At 54.5% G+C, this 13,206-nt stretch overlaps 5 protein-coding genes and 1 non-coding gene across 6 annotated transcripts; 3 read left to right on the top strand and 3 right to left on the bottom strand.

The window, feature by feature from the left end:
• Nucleotides 1–100: 100 nt before the first annotated feature.
• Nucleotides 101–2,122, bottom strand: BO86DRAFT_390354 (putative transporter). Its single transcript, XM_025672360.1, has 3 exons — nt 1,715–2,122; nt 1,134–1,643; nt 101–1,076 (listed from the first exon to the last, which is right to left on the bottom strand). Exons 1-3 carry the CDS (start codon nt 1,978–1,980, stop codon nt 230–232), a joined length of 1,623 nt encoding a protein of 540 aa, XP_025526275.1. The 5' UTR covers nt 1,981–2,122; the 3' UTR covers nt 101–229.
• Nucleotides 2,123–2,924: 802 nt separating this feature from the next.
• On the top strand, nt 2,925–2,996 carry BO86DRAFT_t186. The gene has a single exon. It is a non-coding gene; the product is annotated as a tRNA-Arg (tRNA).
• Nucleotides 2,997–4,151: 1,155 nt separating this feature from the next.
• BO86DRAFT_433457 (glycosyltransferase) lies at nt 4,152–6,335 on the bottom strand (the record flags this gene model as incomplete). Its single annotated transcript, XM_025675843.1, has 8 exons — nt 4,152–4,503; nt 4,554–4,662; nt 4,719–4,979; nt 5,041–5,201; nt 5,257–5,618; nt 5,673–5,821; nt 5,876–6,091; nt 6,143–6,335. 8 exons carry the CDS (start codon nt 6,333–6,335, stop codon nt 4,152–4,154), a joined length of 1,803 nt encoding a protein of 600 aa, XP_025526274.1.
• A 751-nt stretch (nt 6,336–7,086) lies between these two features.
• Nucleotides 7,087–8,119, top strand: BO86DRAFT_433451 (RTA1 domain-containing protein; the record flags this gene model as incomplete). The annotated part of the gene is made up of 3 exons (XM_025675842.1): nt 7,087–7,283; nt 7,338–7,580; nt 7,641–8,119. The coding sequence occupies exons 1-3, from the start codon at nt 7,115–7,117 to the stop codon at nt 8,117–8,119; spliced, it is 891 nt and encodes a 296-aa protein (XP_025526273.1). The 5' UTR covers nt 7,087–7,114.
• A 1,229-nt stretch (nt 8,120–9,348) lies between these two features.
• On the top strand, nt 9,349–10,774 carry BO86DRAFT_365039 (Zn(II)2Cys6 transcription factor; the record flags this gene model as incomplete). The annotated part of the gene is made up of 3 exons (XM_025670039.1): nt 9,349–9,435; nt 9,507–9,627; nt 9,685–10,774. 3 exons carry the CDS (start codon nt 9,349–9,351, stop codon nt 10,644–10,646), a joined length of 1,170 nt encoding a protein of 389 aa, XP_025526272.1. The 3' UTR covers nt 10,647–10,774.
• A 175-nt stretch (nt 10,775–10,949) lies between these two features.
• BO86DRAFT_400924 (uncharacterized protein) lies at nt 10,950–12,258 on the bottom strand (the record flags this gene model as incomplete). The annotated part of the gene is made up of 4 exons (XM_025673740.1): nt 10,950–11,391; nt 11,482–11,602; nt 11,691–11,878; nt 11,951–12,258. 4 exons carry the CDS (start codon nt 12,256–12,258, stop codon nt 10,950–10,952), a joined length of 1,059 nt encoding a protein of 352 aa, XP_025526271.1.
• Nucleotides 12,259–13,206: the final 948 nt, after the last annotated feature.

Genomic DNA, 13,206 nt, shown 5'->3' with positions numbered 1-13,206 from the left:
TGTACTGCGGTTAAGAAGAGTGTTAATGAATATACAGTGTAAGAAGATGCAACACGCGGCTTACTCTTCGCAGTTGTGTAATCTAATTCCATGTACCCAGCCCATATCAACAGTCTATCGGAAGTCTAATTAATCTCCAGTTATTAAACAATAAATACATCGCTCTTGTGGTATCTATCTTAGTCACAGTCTATATTCACACCCCTCTGATAGTTTTCTTCCCTTCCCCTCAAACCTCCCCACGACCTTTCTCTTCCAACACACTACCCCTACTCTCACTCAAAGCCTCAGAATCAACCTCCGACCCCTCCTTCACACCAGTATTCCCCTGGCTCCCGATCCTCAAGAACGCACACAACGGAATCCCCAACGATGCGATCCCCGCACAGTACAAAAACGTAGCACTGTAGGGCTCAATCGGATCCCCCCTGAAATAACCCCCGTTGGCCGTACCCCTGGCCACAACCGCATCATAGATCGCCGTACTGATCCCCATCCCGATCGTCACACACAATTTAGTGACAGTCTGAAGGATCCCGCCCGCGATACTCTGCTGCGTGGGGGGCAAGGAGCTCATGACGTACATATTCGCAACGCAGAACTCGAAATCCGCGCCGACGACCGCCAGCACCAGCCCGGGGAAGATGAAGGCCCAGTAGATGCTGTCCGAGTGCTGGAGGCCCATCAGCAAGAACGAGCCGACGTAGGCGGTGGCGCCGACGGCCATCAGCAAGCTGTTGGAGACGCGGTGCATGATGAGGCCGGCGATGATGTTCACAATAATCCCGCCGATGGCCATGGGCAGCATGTGCACGGCGACCATGAGCGGCGAGTAGCCCTTGATGCGCTGCATGAACAGCGACACCCAGAAGGACATGATGGGGAACGCCAGGAAGCCCAGCAGCAGGATGGCGATCACCAGCGAGAAGTCGCGGTCGCGCCAGATGCTCATCGGCACCAGCGGGTAGGCGTACCAGTTCTCCCAGAAGACGAAGGCGACCATAAACAAGGCGCCCAGGATGAGGAGGATGAGGACGTAGGGCGTCTTCCAGCCTTGGGGGGCGTCGGAGCCCAGACTTGACTCTGGTTAGTATTGGATGGCGATGAGGGTTCAAGGCAAGGGGGAAACTCACCTCAATGCACCGGAGAACATCCCGATCCCCGCAATCGTGAGGAGCGTGCCCACGAGGTCGAATTTCTTGAGCGCCTGCCCGGAGATCTCCGTCTTGGGTGAGTTGTCGACCGGCACACTGAAGACGGCGACGACGACCACCACCACATAGATAATGGCCAGCAGGAAGTAGCTGGCGCGCCAGTTGAAGAGCTGCGTCGCGATCCCCGAGAAAACACTCCCAAACACGAAGCCCATCGGGTTGCCCGCGCTGAAGCACGCGAACACGCGGTTCTTCCGCTTGGACGGCCGCTGGTAGATGTTGGCCAGCATCCCTTGGCCCGGCGGCACCGACGCCGCCGACATCAACCCCATCACCCCGTTGAGGATGTCCAGCTGCAGCGGCGTCTTGCTGAACCCAGCCGCCAGAGAGAAGACGGCGAACAGGACCATACTTCCTAGAAACAGGGTCTTACGACCGAAGAGATCCGCCAGGCGGCCGAAGAATAACAGGAAGGATCCGGCGGCCAATCTGGAGGGTAACTTAGGGTTAGCGAGCGTACTATACTAGGGCTGTTAGTAATTGGGAAAATGGGTGCGTACGAGGAGGAACCGCTCAACCAGGTCAATTCCGCCGTGGTCATGTTCAGATCATTCTGAACTTGGGCCGTAATCACGGTGACGGCTCCGCTCACGAGCGAGGACATGGCGATCGCCATGGTCGCCACGGCGACAAACATAATCTCCTGGACAGTGGACGAGAAGACTGCAGGGCGGGCTTCATCGTCGACGGGGCTGGTCGCCGCTATGGCGGTTGTCACCCCGTCGGATTTCTCCGACGGTAGACCACCCTCAATCGGCCGCTCCATGTTGTCTCGGAGCATCACTAGAGAGTAGCGGGTGGGGCTGAGAAAGAGGGAAGAGCGGGTGTATAGATCCTAATCTCAACCTCGAGCCATGGGGTATAAATGCCGGGGGGGAGAGGGAAGTATCAGTATCACCGCCATTTAGGACAGAACTTGCCAGATAGGAAACTGCATGATTACGCGATGGCGCGGCGAAATTTCCGCAGCGGCGATGATTGCAAATTTGGGCTTATTCTCGATCGGTCTTAGGGTTGGTCTTGGCCTTCTAGTGTTTTACGCAACTACTGTATTCTATTCACTCCGTTCCGAAGTCCATCCACGCCTTCGTTGACTGCACTGACTCACAATCCACAGGATCAACATGGAAAAAAAGTGATCTGATAATGGCTAAGATTACTCGAATTCCGCCTTCTGTATTCCGTTGCCGTCCACAATTGACCGCTGGTAAATCCCTGCACCTGTTCGGCTCGAGCCGCAGCTCGGGATCTGAGTTCCGAATGCGGTAACATTGACACTCCCTCTGCAGTGTTCAATGGACTCCATCCCGCTTATTGAATTGCTGGATGCATATAATTGCTTCTTGAATCACCAAGTGACCGGTCACATGCGCAGTCTTATGCGTCCCTCGGAGCGGAGTCAATTGCCCTAAGCCATTTGTTCTGTTCAATTGTCCATTCTGCTCAGAAACGACGTGGGTCTGGGTTCTTCTTCGGGTGGAGACTGCCTCTCCAGTCTCCACTGTTCCAGGCTCTAATTCAGCTACAATTCTGCCCACACGTTAGAGATATCATTTGGCCCACAATGATAATGGAGTGATCCGCTCTCCCGTATGGTATCGAAGATTTTCATCCTCTAGCAGAATATGTGAGAGGTTGGCAGAGAAGGCAGCAGCTAGCCTTCATTTACATAGTATGTGAGTAGTATTGGGGCATAGTTACGTCATCCGAGGTCTCGTGGCGCAATGGTAGCGCGTTAGTTTCCGGTACTAAAGGTTGTGCGTTCGAGTCGCACCGGGATCGTTTTTTGTTTTCTTCCTTCCTTTCCCCCCCCCTTCTTTCTGCCCACCTCAAGGTCTGGCACCATCCTGGTCGTCTCCATCATGCTCTTTTCTTTTCTCTTTTGTATGAGCCTTCAGATGCCATTATAGATAGGGCTTATAAGCTCTGTATATGTACTTCTCGATGCAACAGCGTCATCCAAGAAGACAAACTCGAGGCTTTCCGTGAAGGATCCAATATATATTTGGAGCATCCATGTTTACCGTATTTTGACAGTATTTTACAGAAGGTCACAAAGTAGAAATAAGCACTCTTTCCCCATTCTATATTCTCGATAACCGATTCTGAAATCAATACAATCCACATCGAGGAGAATCCTCTATATCGATCAACGCCAGCCCCTCCGTCCCTCCTTCAGCCACTTTCAAAAACATCAACCACATTCCCCCTAAACTCCAGGTTATGGATCTTGTCGTTCCGAAACCCACGATCCAGATGCCGCCGGCAGATCGCCTCCACGTGTTCCTCATTTCTGAGCTGGATCTGGCTCGCGGCGGAGGATCCCTGCGGAGAATCGCGTCTCGCTTGCCCTTCGACTGACGAGCCTGGCTCCTTTTCCCGGCTCGCATCCATTGCTTCAGCGGGGATCTCTTCCTCGCGACTGCTGTTCTGCCTGTGTGCCTTCACACTTTTGACCCCATACGCAACGCTATTGACCACCAACGCCGTACCTGACAAAGAAACCATCAGCAAGACACACAGGCACAAGAGCATTGACGGGAAATGGGACTGACTGGTGAACGGAAGCAGAGCAATATTTCCGAAGAACCGGGCGGTTCCGACCCCGACGTCCTTCGCGAGGTTGGGCCTGCCCCTGCCTCGGGGGTTATCGCCGCCGTCGGGCAGTGAATCCTGCGATGCCCACAAGCTAAGTTAGCGGGTGTTGAGAAGGAGATGGTTGCGTCATCGCGGCATACCTTCTTCCGCAGCCCAGGGACCTTGCTCACCAGATCCGAGGCGCTGACGATGTCCTTTGCGGCGTGGGAGAATCCATTCCAGTAGTCCTTGGTCGGACGTTCAGAGGCGGGTTGCGTGGATGGGATGTTATATGGGCACCGCGTGATCCTGCCTACGGGTCAGGAAGGTTCTCATTCAAGTCCGGGACGTGGTAGAGGCTTACAGCACGAGATCCGTAAGCTTGATGCGTTGCTCCTGCAGCAGAACGGCCGCCGCCTCTGCTGAGATCGCCTGCGACGGCCGGTTCCAGATCTGGTACATCGCCAGGTCCTGCTTGGTCATGCTGCAGGGTTGTACCTGCGCAGGCAGCCAGCGATAGAAGAGCTTGATGGCGCTGACGGCCCCGGCCTCGTCGAGTAGCTGTCGCTGAATCGCTCGGGTGGTCTGTTGGACATCCACGCGGAGGCAGAAGGAAATTGCCTGGGAGAGGGCCTCGGAGGTGAGCTCGTTGGCGCGTAGTGGCGAGGCGGCGGCACCGATTTTCGCGAGGGTCTGGCCGGTTGAAAGGTGGCTGGATGGGTTAGTATTCAGGGTTGTTGACAAGAGTATGGGGAGTGTTACTCGTCGGTATGTCCGATGACCACACTTGGTCTACCGTGCCGTAAAGCCGTTTTCGTGGTGTCTATGCTCCCGCTGTAGATGACGAGGGATACTCTGGGGAGTAGCCAGTCTGTTTGTAAAGTGAGTGATGCTGAGACCAGATCAAGGTAGAAGACATGAACCTACCGCTGGCACTGGAGTTGACAACGTATACATTGGGATTGTCCAGCTTCGCACAGACATGCCGCCACTCTTCGGAGACAACAATCCGAAGCCCACGTGATAGGATACTTTCTTGAATGACTGTAGCCAGCAGATCCGAGTCCACAATGCTAGTGTCCCTCATTATGAGATAAATCGGTACTGCTCCCGACGAGATGAAGTTGTCAAGATCCTTCGGTGGGTGGTAGGACTCTTCAGGCTCGTGGAAAATATAACCGGACATCTCTGTAGGGGCCGTTAGCCAAACTAATTTCCGCTTGTGATGGCCATAGAACGAGCCACTCACCATGATTGAGAGCCCAGTCCCTCGGCTTCGCGACCAGAACCCTCGAAGAGAAGTACGTATGCGGAATCTCTTGGTCGATCATCAGCCTCCCCGCCACGGTGGGTGAAATGCCCATCAGCCCAAGGACTTGTCGTCGGAAGATATTGAGGGGCTCCAGGATTCTGATATCCTCATGTTAGTCACTTCCAGCCGTCAAACAAGAATCGCTGAACTCACAAACGCCACGTCGATTCCTCGATCAACGCATAAGACAGGATATTTGCAGTTGGCCGATCAATCTCCTCGTTGGCATCCAGACGCGCTCTAGGATGCGGGAAGGCTTTGGTAGGGCTCTGGGGCGTCGCGGACATGATATGAAGCGGGATCGACAGACGTTCTGCGCAGTGGATGTGGGCATGTGCGGCTGGGGTAGCGATAATCGCATCCGCCATGAAGGGACGGGCGTCGTCTTGGTATGGTGCAATGCAGGCCTGCCAGCATCTTTTGTATGCTTCGAAGAGGGAATGGCGAAGGTTGCGGAGGTGGTTCGCTCGGTTATCGGCCGAGTTGACAGTCTGACCATTGGCTGTCCTGTGGCTCTGTGCCGATCTCGGAGTCAGTTTGCATTCCAGGATCCGAGAGGGAACACCTACTCGTGGAGAGGAGGAGATCGGGGGGATGGCGAAGAAGTCCAGTCCGTGATTTCGTACTCGAGATGCGCATGATCCATCTGCAGCGATCCGGACGCGATGGGAGTCTTGTTGGAGTTGTTTTGCGATGCTTATGAATGGATCAATGGATTCTGTTCTGAAACTTAGCATTGAGACGACCAATAGCGGGACACCTGAGTCATTACCGTCGACAACCATCACCACGATGTCTAATGGTGGCGGGTTAGGGCTTTCTGATTGGGGTTCAACACTCGAAGGAATGCTGCTGCTACTCTCTCCAGACTCGCTGCGATTCAACCCTACACTCACCAACCGAGCCTGCGTGCTCGGCCGCATGAACGCCTGGATGAAGGCAGACGTGCGTGAAGTGATGTCCGCATTGATACCGAACTTGCCATCTTCTAATCCCAATTAATAATCAAGCAAGGACAGCTTTCTGCGAGTCAACTCACTTTCCGGAGCAAAGCAGTAGTCCAGCTCCCGCGAGTCGTTTGTAAACTCAGGGGGGAAATCGGGCTCGATGGTCCAGAGGGACGCTTCCGAGGACGCAACTGAAGCACGCGCAGGCGAATATGCAGGCGGTGGATCTGAGTAGTCATCGAGGATGCGGTTCTGTTCAAGATTCAAGGATTCTTTGGAATCCATATTGCAGTGTCTAAGGAGAAATGTAAGTGTAAGACTTGTTGAAAGTGGAAGGATCGATAGAACAATCCAATCTACATTTAAGCAATCTAAGTTAGGCTACCATGCATTTGGCTTTCAGCCCTTTTACTCTAACAATAGAACTATATAAAACACCAAATAACGTGTCATTAATCGATTTTTTTTTTCAACACACCGCGCATCGATTGCGGCAGGTGCCAGCATGGCTGTTCCAAAACGTGGCTTGGTCGTGGGGCGAGACGTGACCCCAACCAATGCCAAAAAGACAAAAAAACTCTAAAGCCAATTGAGTCGTTAGATAAGGGACATACAGGATGAGATAGAAGTATGAAGATGGCGATCAAGTGGGTCGAAACGTCCGCCGTGCTCGGGTTCGTACTCGGGTTCGGATCTAAGCTCAGAACTGTTTTTGCACCTCTCCGCGAAATGTGACCCACAGGCTCAGATCGCCCTTCAGGGACTATGAATCTGAGTACGTATGTGAAGAACTTGCATGCTGACTCTATACGAACCCGATGAACGGAGGCAAAATGCGACTGCCTAGATTTTGGTGAAGTTTGGATCAGATGGATGAAAAAATTATCGAATGCTCGTCGGCGACGAGTATCGATCTATAAATAACTGCACTTTGAACTCCGATGGAAAGGATATAATAGTGCACCGGCTTCTGATTATATTCACAGATATTATATACATCGCCATTGTATAATCAACGCTTCGTTGCACACAAAGCCCAGACTTGAATTTGATACCCATTCACCATGGTAGCCGCAAGATCCAAGTCCACATTCGTGCTCTACGAGTACGACCCCAGCCTGCCGGCTGCAGTCATCTTCGCCGTGCTGTTCTTCTTGACCACGGCAGTCCATCTTTTCCAGCGAGTGCAAACCCACGCGAAGTACTTCAACCCGTTCATTGTTGGGGGAATCTGTAAGTGAAGAACGAATCCTCAGGCAGTCGCTCAGTGTACTGAACAACCTCCAGTCCAGATAATCGGCTATATCGCGCGCGCAGCAGCGCACTTCCACCAGACCTCGACTACCCTCTATGCCATCCAGACCCTCCTGCTTTTGCTCGCACCAACGCTCTACGCCGCCTCGATCTACATGGTCCTGGCTCGGATCATCACCTTCGTGAACGCAGCCGATCTGAGCGTCATCCCAGTGAAATGGCTGACCAAGGTCTTCGTGTCGGGCGATATCCTATCGTTCCTCCTCCAAGCAGCAGGCAAGTCGCCGGCCCACCCAACAATCCCACCGTATTGAGACTAACACTGAGACAAAACAGGCGGCGGGATCATGTCCGGCGGCTCCGCGAGCGGCATGAAGATTGGGCAATGGGTGATCGTCGGCGGTCTCTGCGTGCAGCTGATCTTCTTCGGCGCCTTCCTCGTCGCCTCCCTCACCTTCCACCGTCGCATCGCCAGACACCCAACCGCCGAGTCGGACAAGGCCACGGATCGCGGGCGCAGCTGCTGGCCGCGGGATTGGCGCGGTCTGCTCTTTGCGTGCTACCTCGTTAGCGGGCTCATCCTGGTGCGGTCGGTGTACCGGCTGGTCGAGTTTGCGCAGGGCAACAACGGGTATGTCATCAGCCATGAGGCGTTCCTGTATGTGCTGGACGCGACCATGATGTTCCTGGTGATGGTGGTGATGAACCTGTTTCATCCGTCGGTGGTGCTGCAGCGCGAGGTGCGCCATCATCGCGTGGGGTCGGAGGAGGTCGGGCTGCAGCTGGAGGGGCGGGGGTCGCGCGAGTCGGCGTGATTACTGAGTGGTGGAGGTGTTTTGATACTTGCGTGCATGTTTCAATCTTTGTTCTCTTTTCATTTATTTCGAGTGGCTTTTGTGGTAGATAGACTGTTCTGGATCCTCGATTTTGAGTATTGTTCATTTTATCGGCAGAGATATCATTGATTGTTTAACCACTACTTAATCTTGAATGTCTCCTTACTATTGGGTCCTGCAGGTCTTCTTTTGACCCGCAAAGATATTTGGCCTTTTTTTTAGATCATGTAGACATGGTCAGTGGATATGCTGATTCTGGGCGAAGTCTTGGACAGGTTCAATACCAGTAGAAATGCAATGTGATGTCTCTGTTCTTCGTAGAGAAAGTTACTAGACGCAAGACCTCCCGCTGAGCATTTAGGAGTTCCGTTGGACATGAAAGCAGTCATCCCCGCTCTTTCTTACAAGATACACTTGAGCCAAACAAGCTAATCTTGCCCATGTTGAGCTACAGGCTTAGCAGCTACATGACCAGTCTGTGAAATGAGCTAGATCTTGTCAAGACATTATGAACTGTCTAAGAGACGACTTTGACCAAGAAGTGTAAGATCTCCAAAACTGCTATTATATTTAGATAAGTATATATTTCTATATTTTGATATCCAATCACTAAGAAAAGTTCTTGGCAAGGAGGAGCCAAGTTGGGGGGAAAGGAGATGTGACCAATCGGATTTAAGGGTAACTGCATCTGCCGTGTTTGCCGAGTTTGCATCCGGCAGGTCGAGTTTAGCGTGCGCCAAGAATAACTCGACATCCAGGCTTCCACCATAACAACCCCATCTTCAGAGGCTTGTATCGGAGTAAGAAGAATATGGGTGCCTGGGACATCTCTTCATCTATTGTAGTAGTATTCATGATATCAAAAAGGAACCCGAATAGGCAGCCATCGCATCGAAGCCGCGCAGCAGACGACTCGGGCGACAAGTCTGGGCAAAGCCAGAAAAGGGTCCACTCGACCCAGGGACAAGCAACACGAACTTTGAGCATCGCCTCAACTTTAAAACTTGCATGATCGGGCGAAACGTCGGGGCTGCAATGACAATCATGATATCTTGCCCTGCTACGTGACTTGGCTCTTCTGTAGTGTGCTGATGGCCAGCAAGTCCCGATTGAAGTGACTTGTCAACCCGGTGAATAAGGGTCGGCAGCAATCAAAGTTATCTTATCGCCCGCGCTGATTTGCGCGGGGCCATTCCAGCAAAAAGAAAATGTCGGCCAGTTCCACAGTCCGAGGACGCCGGTCTCATCGCAAATCACGTAACGGGTGCCAGCAATGCAAGCACAGGAAAGTCAAGGTGGGATACTGATACTACTGCACTCAAGGCGAGCTCACGGGAGTCGTATGCTATGCTGACCCGAATGACAGTGTGGCGAGGAAAAGCCGACGTGCGACAACTGCATGCGCCATGGCGTGCGGTGTTCCTTTGCGGTTTCAACACGACTGGCCGAAACAGCTTCCTCATTCACCGAAGCCACCTCCGCATCGAGTCGCAACTCGACCCCCAATTCTAGCGGTAGACGGAGTCCACCCCTCAAATCCCCAGATAACACAACCCTACCCCAGCCACCCTCCTCAACCGGCACCTCCGACCTCGCCATCGCCGACCTCGAGCTCCTCCACCACTACACCACCTCCACAGCGTACACCTTCTCCGCCAACCCGACCCTGCAGACGCTGTGGCGCGTCGAAGTCCCCAAGATCGGGTTCACCGCCCCGTACACCCTGCGGGCGATCCTGGCGCTCTCCGCCCTCCACCTAGCGGGCCTCCGCCCGGGGCACAAAGACCAGTACCTCCAACTGGCCAGCACGCACCACGACGCGGCCCTTCGGCTGGCCACGCCCGCCATCGCACACCTGACCGCCACCAACGCGACGCCGTTATTCCTCTTCTCCGCGCTCTCCTCCTTCATCTGCTGCGCCAAGCCCCTCAAACTCGGCAACTTCCTGTTATGGGAAGGCCACGAGATCGCCAACTGGCTTCTCCTCATCAAGGGGACGGGGACCATCGTCGCGGTGGCCGAGGAATCCCTCAAGAACGGACCGCTGGGCCTGCTCTTCAGCGTGCACCGCCGCCCCCGGGCCCACGACTTCGACGACGCCGCCGCCACGCAGCACGCCTTCCTCGAGGACCTGCGGCAGTTCGTCCTGGCCGAAGCCACAGACGACCCGCCCCGCCAGACCATCTACTCCGAGGCCATCGACCACATGAGCCACTGCTTCACGCTGTGTCGCGCCAAAGGGTGGCGGCTGGAGACGGCGGACGTGTTCATGTGGCTGCTGCGCGTGCCGCATGATTTCCTGCTGGCCCTGAAGGAGTACCAGCCGCCGGCAATGGTGATCGTCGGGTATTTTTGCGTGCTGATGCATCAGCTGGAGTGGATCTGGTGCATGCGCGGCTGGGGCACCCATATCCTCTCGCAGATCTATGAGCAGGTGCCTGGCCCGGTGTATCGGGCGTGGTTGCAGTGGCCCATGGAGCAGATTGGGGTGTTGCCGGAGAGTTAGGTTCTTCTCGGAATGGGTGGGGTGGAATGGGAGGCGAACCCGGTAGATAGGGCGGGTCTAGGCTCGTGACTTCGATGGCGAGACGTAAGTCACCGGTCGGTAAATAGTGAGCATCATTTTGCAGTGCCCGAGCATGAGCTCCTTCTGTACATAGCTAGGGGGGAGTGGGACCCGTGTTTGGAGTACTGCAACCCGATGAGAAGAATAATAATATACAGTACATGCATGCATCATAGAGCCGCCACCCCCGCGGGGCTCTGTAACCCCCCCGGACCAGGGTCCAGCCCTGACTGCTCGACAAGATCAAGAGACCCGAGGTGAAGATCCACGCAGAAGGACTACTAGACTAGAATTCAACTCCCGTCGAAACAATGGCTCCGTGCTGGCCTGGCTCGACACGCGCGTATTCCGGTGGTCGGACTGGGCGTCCGTATCCGTATCTCCAGAGTCGGCGATGATCTCCGTATCGGTGAGGGCGCGGGCCCGGAGATGAGGATGAGGCAGGTGCTGCGGCTGGGGCTGGGGCATGCTGCACTCCGGGTCCAGGGTGGAGGGCGCCGGCGCCTGCTTCCGGCGCCGCAGACTGTACAGGGTCGGGAGGTTGGCCGCCAGCGCCGAGAGGAGCACCTCGAAGAGGGTGATGATGACGTTGATGCCTTGGTTGGTGGAGGACAGGAACGCGCGGGCGAGACTGGCCGCGGCCACCAGAAGCCCGAGGGAGAAGAGTCCGATCAGGAGGAGACGTCTGCCATCGGGAGTGTCAGGTCAGATGGAACGGGAAGAGACCTTCGCCCGGCTGTGGGTGGGAAATGGGGCAGGGGCAGAGGAAACGCACTGAGACCAGGGTCGGTGGACCTGGAGCAACCAGGGGATCGGAAGTATGATGAGTAACAGGTCGCTGGAGGTATTTTGCGCGACGTAGGAGTATAAAGATCCTTTAGAGTTGAGACAGTTGACTGGCGATTTGATCCGCTGTTAGGAGATCGGCCGTGTACAGTACGGGGGTGGGGCGGCGCGGCGCGCAAATGGCATCGGCTCACTCACCTGGTGGATGTCCCGTCAGGACAATATTATGCACCGGCCCTGTGCAGGACACACTCCAGCCGATGATTGCAAAGCTAAAGGTTAGCGCGAGGTAGCCCCATGCCACAAGAATCCAGATGTGAGGCCACGGAAGACCACCCCAGATGCGCTGGATGAAGAGAAGCACGACTGATTTCTGGCCCCAGAGACTAGGTACGCCGGCACACATACACCTATTAGACTTTGGAGGGTAGAATGAGGGTGTTGCTGAGAAGACATACTAGATGATATAGACGTATGTATACCCGACATAAACCCGCGTGAGTCTTTTTGCGATTGCAAGATCATGAGGGGTTGGCCCACCCGGCTTCTGAAGTAAACTCCTCACCTTGAACTTCTGGTATACCGAGATCATAATCAAGGACAGTAAGAGAGTTAACATGCACAGCATTGTCATGTAGTCGCCGGCGTCGAAGCGCCGGCATCGATGTTTGCGCAGCCAGAGCCGGGCGCCCATTACTGCCCACGCCATCGCGGCAAAGAGACACTGCAAAATGACGGAGACGTCGGTAGGTATCGTGAAAACCATTGTTGTGTTGCCGTGCAATCAAAGAGGGAGGCCACATAGGGCTAGAACTGTTTAGCTACAGGTGAAGATTTGCTTAGACATAGCTGCATACAAAGACGGGGGCACACGGGCCAAAGAAAGTTGACTATATATGCACTTATGGTCTGCGCGTTGTCGGTGGGGATAGTGCTCAACCCGATGTTATGGATTATGGATACAGCCGTACAGTCAGTACTCCAGGAGATTGGGGCAAGCGGGTTCGCCGGAGCTCGAAAACTTAGGTCCAGGCCATAGCTCCCTCCCTCCCTACCAAACAAAGAAGCTGAGATCATGAGCTTCACAAGCTCGAGCTTTTCCTCCTTTCGCTCACTCAGCTGCGGAGGTGGATAGCCGCTCGAGACCCCAGCCGGCGGAAGAACACAAGTTCATCGAGCGGCACCCGAGTCCAAGCCACGAACAAGATTCTGATGGACCTTCAAATGACGAAAGCCAGTTGCTCGAACCCGTCGTCCTCTGACTCGGAGCTGTCTTTTCCTACAAGCTCAACCTCCAACCCACGGCTCGGGTGGGCCAAAGCGAAAGTCTAACTGCCCTAACTTTGGTTCGACTTTGGCTCGGGCTTTCCCGATGTGGGTTGCGCCAAGCGAGAGACAGACAAAGAACCGCAACCGCCACGAGCCGTGATTCGTGAAGGTGGAGTGATAGCTGTTGCTGTGCGGTCTGGGACCGAGCTGAAGTTATGTCATGACTCCTCCTCTTCCTCCTCCCGCGGTTGCGGGTTCGAGGTCAAGCTCGACCCAAGTGGGCGGTAGTCATGGAGCACTTTGGCTCCCACAAGGGGTTCATATAACTCCATTGTCATGCCATTTGACTGGAGTCACGAGCATTGCAGTCAGTCAAACTCGTCGATAGGGATGCGATGGTCTATTGGAGAGGCGCAATGAGTCGACTCATGGGTCTAGGCCGCCA

Source organism: Aspergillus japonicus (genome assembly GCF_003184785.1).
Source record: "Aspergillus japonicus CBS 114.51 unplaced genomic scaffold BO86scaffold_35, whole genome shotgun sequence".
Classification (NCBI taxonomy): domain Eukaryota; kingdom Fungi; phylum Ascomycota; class Eurotiomycetes; order Eurotiales; family Aspergillaceae; genus Aspergillus; species Aspergillus japonicus.
The sequence above is the reverse complement of the archived record's forward strand: the minus strand, read 5'-3'. Positions and strand labels throughout refer to the sequence as shown.

Bases quoted from the DNA above. Each gene is read 5' to 3' on its own strand.
- BO86DRAFT_390354 (XM_025672360.1), bottom strand. From the start codon at position 1,980: ATGGAGCGGCCGATTGAGGGTGGTCTACCGTCGGAGAAATCCGACGGG. The intron at 1,644-1,714 runs GTACGCACCCAT...GTTACCCTCCAG, and splicing joins TGGTTGAGCGGTTCCTCCTC to ATTGGCCGCCGGATCCTTCC. The intron at 1,077-1,133 runs GTGAGTTTCCCC...ACCAGAGTCAAG, and splicing joins ATGTTCTCCGGTGCATTGAG to TCTGGGCTCCGACGCCCCCC.